The 7,984-nt window shown below is 35.7% G+C and overlaps 1 protein-coding gene across 1 annotated transcript; it reads right to left on the bottom strand.

Moving 5' to 3' along the window:
- Positions 1-1,156: 1,156 nt before the first annotated feature.
- Positions 1,157-1,918, bottom strand: LOC108173387 (secreted RxLR effector protein 161-like). Its single transcript, XM_017332324.3, has one exon. It carries the CDS (start codon positions 1,916-1,918, stop codon positions 1,157-1,159), a length of 762 nt encoding a protein of 253 aa, XP_017187813.3.
- Between the last annotated feature and the right edge of the window lie 6,066 nt (positions 1,919-7,984).

Raw genomic sequence — 7,984 nt, 5'->3', positions numbered from 1 at the left:
ATAATAATGCTAGAATTGTCTAGCATATTAATATGCATGCATGATGGACCGATTTTGGTGCCAGAATTCTCTAGATTTGTGTAGGATATCTTTAATGAGTTGGGTTGGATTCTTTTAACATTATGAGCATTAGTTCTTCCTACAGAGGCAATCCCAAAATGGCCCTTATCTAGACAAAGGTTACAGATGCCGTTGTCTGAATTATTTTACGCACATATATCTATACGCATGATGTTTCCCATTTTTACATTACGCATAACATTTGAGTTTTGGAATTTGATCATGATTCAAAGTTCTGTTTGGAAATTGATAATTATGTGCTGGACTTCTTGTGAGTGTTTTTTACGTATGTTGGACTGAAAGGGATACTATAAACCTTCTCTTCATGGATAAGATTGATCCCTATTGTGTAATGCTATAATTGTAAAAGAAAGTACACTGTGTCTTACCTAAAATGTCTTGAGGTGATTAATTGAGCTTCCTTAATGTTTTCTTTCTTGTCCCTTAAAATTTATATCTGATGTAGGACGTTATTGATTTAGTATCAACAAGCTTGATTGAATCTACCTTTTGAGTTTCATTTTCAACTAGGCTAGTTTAATTAAATTTTTTACAAAGAAAAAATTGTTATTAGTTAATCTATGTTTTGGTATAAACCAATTCTGCTCATATCGTGTAAAGCAGTTTAGGATTTTATTTTTGAATATAAATTGCTCTGGTTGGTTTGGTTTGGTTGTTTTTGTCGTCTTTTGATTTTTTTTTTTTTTTTTTTTTGTCCATTCGGTTTATAAAACCAAATCAGACCGGAAGAATTCATAACACTGAGGAATTGAGTTACGGGAAAGGAGATGAAGGAATTTGAGAACACTTAATATTCCACACCCTGAATTATTACAAGCCTTTGCAATGTGCTAACACTTAATATTCCACACCCTGAATTATTACAAGTCTTTGCAATGTGCTATATAGTATCCACAATACATGGATTATTACAGTAATACTCTTTGTAACTAACTCTCTAACAGTATTAACTAATCGAGTGATGGTAATTATAACCAATAGACAGTCGACAAGTGTCAATTGGTTAATACTCCCCCTCAAACTGTGCTAGGATACTACTAGCAGAGTTTGGAACTGAAAACACAACTATTTAATGCTATTCTGCAAGTGACCAACCTCGAACTACAGTACTAGAGTTTGCAAATTGTGAACCCAAGCTCAAGTTGTGACAATGCTTTACAAATATAGGACTATGTAGTCCTTTAGTTAGAACATCGGCAACTTGCTCTTTTGTGGGAAGATATTGAACACGCATATCACCTTTTTGTACTTTCTCCCTTACAAAGTGATAATCAGGATTTGAACATATAGCAAGAGCTGACAAGTTGTCACAGTGAAGATAAGAAGGTGGGGGAAGAAATTGATGCATATCTCTTAGCAATGATCTGATCCAAAAAATATCAGCTGCACAATGAGCTATTGCCTTATATTCTGCCTCTGTCAAGCTTCTTGAGATAGTTGACTGCTTCTTGGATTGCCATGAAACAGGATTAGAACCTAAGTACACCACATATCCAGTTATTGACCTCCTAGTATTGATGTTTGATGCCCAGTCTGAATCTGAATAGGTTGTGATTGACATATCTTCACCCTTTGTGTACTTCAAACCACATGTAATAGTACCTTGTAAATACCTCAGAATTCGCTTGACCAAATGAAGGTGCAAGTCTGTTGGATTGTTCATGAACTGACACACCATATTCACTGAGTATGCTATATTAGGCCTAGAGAATGTTAAGTACTGTAAAGCACCCACCAAGCTTCTATAGAGAGTAGGGTCTATCATTGGTATGCCTTCAGACACAAGCAACTGAGTATGAGGTTTGGAAGGTGTAGATGTAGGTTTACAATGTTCCATACCAGCCTTTTTCAACAAATCCCGTGCATACTTAGACTAATTGATGAATATAGATCCATCTTGATTATATTGGATATGGAGACCAAGAAAATAGGTGAGTTTTCCCATATCTTTCAGATCAAACACTGCAGCAAGGCTTGTAATCACTAATTGAATATTTGAAGCATTAAAACCAGTCACAATTATACCATCAACATATAATAGGAGTATAATAACATCCACATGATCTTCCTTCACAAATAGATATGTATCTGATAATGATGTAACAAATCCCAAAGTAGGTAGGTAATTAGTGATCTTCGAATTCCAAGCTCTTGGTGCTTGTTTCATGCCATAAAGTGACTTGATCAACTTGTAGACATAGTTTGGATGTTGTGAATCAATGAACCCCTGAGGCTGCTTCATATAAACTTCCTCTTCAAAGTCTCCATGTAAGAAGGCATTTTTAATGTCTAATTGCCTCAAATTCCAACCAAATTGAACCGCCAAAGCAAGAATCATTCTCACAGTGGTGTGTCTAACCGCAGAACTAAACATTTCAGAGTAGTCCAAGCCTTGCTCTTGGCTATACCCTTGTGCAACTAGCCTTGCTTTATACCTGGAAATTGATCCATCAGGGTTATTCTTGATTTTGTATACTATTTGCTTCCAATGATGCTTCTATCAACAGAAGGAGGAACTAAACACCAAGTTCCTTGTGCTTTTAAGGCATCAAACTCATCTTGCATGGCTCTTTGCCATTCTGTCTTGACACTAGCAGTTTTAAAAGTATTAACCTCCTCATTATCAATGACATTAGCTAAGAATGAGAAACCACTCGAGAAATCATCCAAAATATCCAAGGAAGTAATCTCAGGAAAAGTTGCTAAATAGGCTGCATAATTTTTTTTTTGAAATTGCACCTGTTTGTAACCTTGTTTGAATCCTATAATTGTGATGCACAGAACCAGATATCTTTGTATGTTCTGTAACAAATGAAGATGAAGGTGGAGAATGGAAGTATCACCTGAAGTTGCTATGAACTGAAGACATGAAGCAAAGGAGTTGTATCATTTGTTATGGAAACAGTATGGCCTGATGTACCCTACATTACATTATCTTGACTTTGAAGATTCCCTAAACTTAAAACTAACCTATTAATGTGACTCACTAAAGAAGATGTAGCTCCACCATTCTTACTAGATATCTGAGTAACTTCATGATTACTAGAAATATAAGTAACAGGTATAGGAACTAAAATTGGGAAGTGTGCAACATGCTGGTTACTATCTGCTTCATTGACTCGATTTCGTGATCTTTGTTTACCAGGAAAAATCATCTCATCATGTATGACATGTCTAGAAATAATGCATTTCTTGGACTCTAAGTCATAACATATGACACCTTTATAACCTGGAGAGTATCCAAGAAAAGTACACAACACTGATCTTGTTTGAAGCTTATTAGAATTGTAAGGCCTAAGCCAAGGAAACACAACAGTTCCAAATGTCTTCAAAGATTTTAAATCTGGAAGTTTCTTGTGTAGTAGATTATAAAGAGATACCATAGACAGAGACTTGCATGGCATTCAATTGATAAGAAATATTGAGTGTGCACAGGCAAAATTTCAATGGTAAACAGCATTAGTGAGTAATGTAATTGAAGTTTCAATTATATGTCTGTGTTTCCTCTCAGCAATTCCATTTTGCTAAGGGGTATATGGACATGATAGCATCTGAGTAATTCTGTTATCACTTAAGAACTTTGTAAAAGCCTTACTAATGTACTCTCATCCCCATCAGTTTGTAAACACTTGACAGAGACTCCAAACTGGTTTAACACAAACTGATAAAACTTTACAAAAATAGAGAAGACATCAGATTTATTGCACATTGGAAATACCCAAGTGTATCTTGTATATTCATCAACAAACATTACATAATACATGTAGCCATCTACAGACTTTATAGGATAAGGTCCCTAGACATCAGTATGAACTTTATCAAATGGAGATAGACATTTTTCAGTTCTCTCTGGAAATGGCAATCTAGACATTTTTCCTTGAATACATGATGTACAAACACTATGCTTATTATTTGTATTATATGGTTTACTACATAGTTTTAGCATACAAGACAGTACTTTATTTGTAAGGTGACCCAACCTTTGATGCCACACATTTGACTTCACCAATTGACCAAGTAAAGTTGTTGTAGTAGGAACTGTAGACTGCACACCTTTAGCACTGTGGAAAACTAGGATCTAAAACAACTCTGTGGGCCTACTCTTCCCTTGATATAGAACCTCCTTTATCTTCTTGTCCTGTAAAAAGAAGTTTGACTTATCACATACAAACCAACTGTTATTATCAGCACTCATTTATTTAACAGACAACAAACTTCTAGCAATCTTTGGAACATGTAAAACATAAGTAAGTAATAATGAGTGGACCTTTGTATGAAAAGTAGTGGAACCAATGTTTTTTTATTGATATACTTAAGCCATTACCAATAGTAATCTTCTCATTTCCTTCATATGGAGCAACTTGTGCCAAGCCATTGACATCAGCTGTCATGTGGTAAGAAGCACCAGAATTCATTATCCATGAATCAGTGGGCATGAATTGTGATGATTGTTGTGCATTCATGGCATTTATTGAGGATGGAGGAGGTTGGCTTTGATATGTGTTGTAATACCCTGAAAAATGTAAATATATGAATTGGGCATTCATAATTATGAATATGTGAAAAGAATTGGGAATTTATATTAATTCATAAAATTTTAGTGCTAAATTAAACTATTTACGAGGTTTAAAGTTGGATATTAATTATTTAAAATATGTAGACCTTTCAAGGTCAAAATTTATATATTTGAATAGAACTCAATCTTACGAACGCGTAGGCGTAAACCGTTCGTGAAACGAGGTTAGAAAGAAGAAGTTATTAACGTTTAAAGTCGGGGATAAATTGGTAATTTTCAAACATTTTTAGAAGGCTCCAGAAAATTTGGAGCCATGTGACATGCCACATGTGTGGCTAAGATGAAAGGAAGAAACAAAAAATGGACGGTTGGGATTGAAAGAAAAGCATAGAAAGGAGAGAAGGGGGAAAGAATCAGGGGGGAGGACCAATGGGGAGAGAGAACCGAGAGGGAAAAGAGAGGAACGGGACACAGGAAATCGGGACCCGGGCCTTGGTGACCCGACCCGGTTCAGCGCCATACATGTTTCTAACGGGATTTCACCCCTTTTCCGGTGAATTGTGTCAAACAACCATTTGGAAACCCCTCTACCACCTTCCCTCTCCCTATTACACCCCAAAAATCATGAAATTTGGTCTTGCAATTAGGAAGAACACACCCGAGGGTGCCGCGACCTTCCTTACTTGAATTCCACCAAATCTAAAATGATTTGATTAAATTACCACTACCAATAGACTCCTCTTAACCCCAGTAACAAAGCCCAAGCAATGGTTGAGGCGTCGGAGTTTGTTTGGAGTCGAATCAAGGATACCCATTTCTAGGGTTCCGGCGGGTTTGGTCCAAATTGGAGCCTTTCTAAACAAAATTGGATTTGACCGCAGGTATAAAAGTTTGCTCTACTATTTGAGACTTTCATTTATGTAATTTTTGAGAATTTTTCCAGCGAGTCGGGATTGCTGACCGCCACCCACGGCGGTGCGTGGCCAGTGGACCGTCTCTACCTCTTTCACACTATTTTCGATACTATGAGTCTATATTTGATGTACATATAGTGTGATTCAATTATTTGTACCGCTTTTGTGATAGTTAGTCACTAAAAAGTCGAAGTTAATGGATTTGGAAGTGGATATGTAAACTACGAAAGGCTTGATCCCACTCCAGGGTACGTAGGCAGTCTAACAGTGTTAGATGTAGCCTTAAATAACTCGAGAAATAATTCTTAGAATGAGAAGTGTGTTATAAAAGGAAATTGTGACAAAATGAGAATAAAATTTGTAGGTTTGGTGTTTAAATTTTTAATTATGAATCAGGGTCGTAAACAAGACATATAATTAAAGGTTACGATAGGTGGTAGTTAAATAATTGAGAAAAATCCTTTGTGGTGTTTTTGTACTAAAGAAATGAATTTAGTAAATAATTTGAGTTTTTACCTTATGGATTTTTTTTAAAGGTCGGTTTTGAATTTAATGTAAGGATTAGTGAATTGAATATAGTAGAAAATAAATAACTAATGGTAATCAACTAAACATGATTTTTAGGTTGGGCCTATCAATAATAATAATATTATTTCTCGAATTAAAGAATTAATTCGGGGCGGGGCGATACATGTGTAGTTGCTTCTCTGATAACAGTCAAGAACAGCATGACCCATCTTCCCACAAATTTGGCAATTGATCACAAAACCATTAGAAGAATTGTTGGTGTTTCTGTGAAAGTAATTTGTTGCTGTATGATCTCTTTTGGTGCAGATTTGGCATTCAATAACTACATTCATCCTTGTATCTGTGTTTCCAGACCAACCATTGTTATTTGAATTCTGCCTGTACCCTCCAGAATTGAAATTCCTTCCCTTGTATCCATTATTGGACCTGTAGTTGTTTTGACTCTTAGAGTTAGAGCCATTGAATGATTTGAAGCCAAAATTTGAATTTTGAGTTCTTGTATCTTAATTGGAACCAGAATTCCCAAAGAAACCAACACCATATGGTGCAGGAGGATAAAAGGTAGCTGGTGGTTGTAGTGGGGAATAGAACTGGGAGGACTACATATCAGGTTGAAATTGTTGTGGAGGTTGATATTGAGATGGACCAATATAGGGAACTTGTGACAAAACACCACCGGTAGTAGCAATGATATGACTATGATTATGCAAATTAGAAGAAAAACCATTGACCATTGAAGATCCAGGATTAGTACCAGTCCCTTTCACATACAAGGCTGACAAACTCTGAGACAGCATACTAATTTCTCCTTCAATTTCCTTTTCAGCACCAAGAAGTTGTGCTTTAAACTCATTGAGAGTAATTGATGACTCCTTAGCAAGAATGATAGTTCTTATTATCGCATATTCTTTTGGCAGCTCAGCCAAACCAGCAATTATAACATCATTGTTTGAGATATACTCTCATGCAGCACTTAATTGCTCTCTAATATTTTTCAATCTCAGCAGATACTTATCAATTGAATCAGTTCCCTTTTGTATAGTAAGCAACTTAGTCTTTAGGTGATTCACTTGTGATTTTAAGACAGAAGCAAACCTATCTTCAAGATTCAACCATGCCTCATGAGCATTCTTGTATCCAAGAACATATTCCATCGCTTCATCAGATAAAGTTGCAAGCAAAAGACTCAATAAAGCCATATCAGTTGACTCCCAATCAATATAAGCTTTAGTAACTTCCTCGGTAACTTCAAGATCAGTAGTTATGACAAACTTTGGTGGACACACATTAGTGTCATCAAAATGACCAAATGGTTTGTAACCCTTCAACACAGCCTTAAACTGAAATGCCCATTTGGCAAAATTATCATCTTTCAATTTTATAGTAAGCATCCCCGACAAATTTTCTACTTTAACAATTAGAGTAGTCATCTTGGATCAGAACATAGATACATAAGTAGCAATATGTAATGACCAGGAAGAGATTGACACTCTTTTCAATTGGAAAAACTGCAAAACTCGAAGAGATTGAAACTCTTTATCAAGAAAGACTGACACTTTCCTAAATTGCCAAGAAAGATTAACACTTTCTGAAATCACCAAGAAAAAAGAACATTTTCTTGAATATTCCAATTTCTCTATTATTTCTTCACCAGCAATTTATGAACATTACGCTATACAATCAAAATACAGCAAATTTCTCAGATCTTAGCCCATACAATTTCTTCAAGAATCTTAAGAACCCAATAATCCATGATCAAAATATCTTTCAATATCGAAAGAAAGATGTCACCTGAATCAATTTCAACAATGAGAGAATGCAGACTGCTTCAACATCCTTCTAGAGTCTTAAAAAATTGCACACGGATTTACAGAAAAGCGAAAAACCACCACCAGAGATCAAAACGGCTACAATCTTACAAAGCAGCGGAAAAGTCACCAAAGAT

This window comes from Malus domestica, chromosome 05 (assembly GCF_042453785.1).
Source record: "Malus domestica chromosome 05, GDT2T_hap1".
Taxonomy (NCBI): domain Eukaryota; kingdom Viridiplantae; phylum Streptophyta; class Magnoliopsida; order Rosales; family Rosaceae; genus Malus; species Malus domestica.
Note: the sequence above shows the minus strand (reverse complement) of the source record. Positions and strands in the feature narration are given on the sequence as shown.

What these genes read in the sequence shown, in the direction of transcription:
- LOC108173387 (XM_017332324.3), bottom strand. Translation starts at nt 1,918, where the DNA reads ATGGAACATTGTAAACCTACATCTACACCTTCCAAACCTCATACTCAG.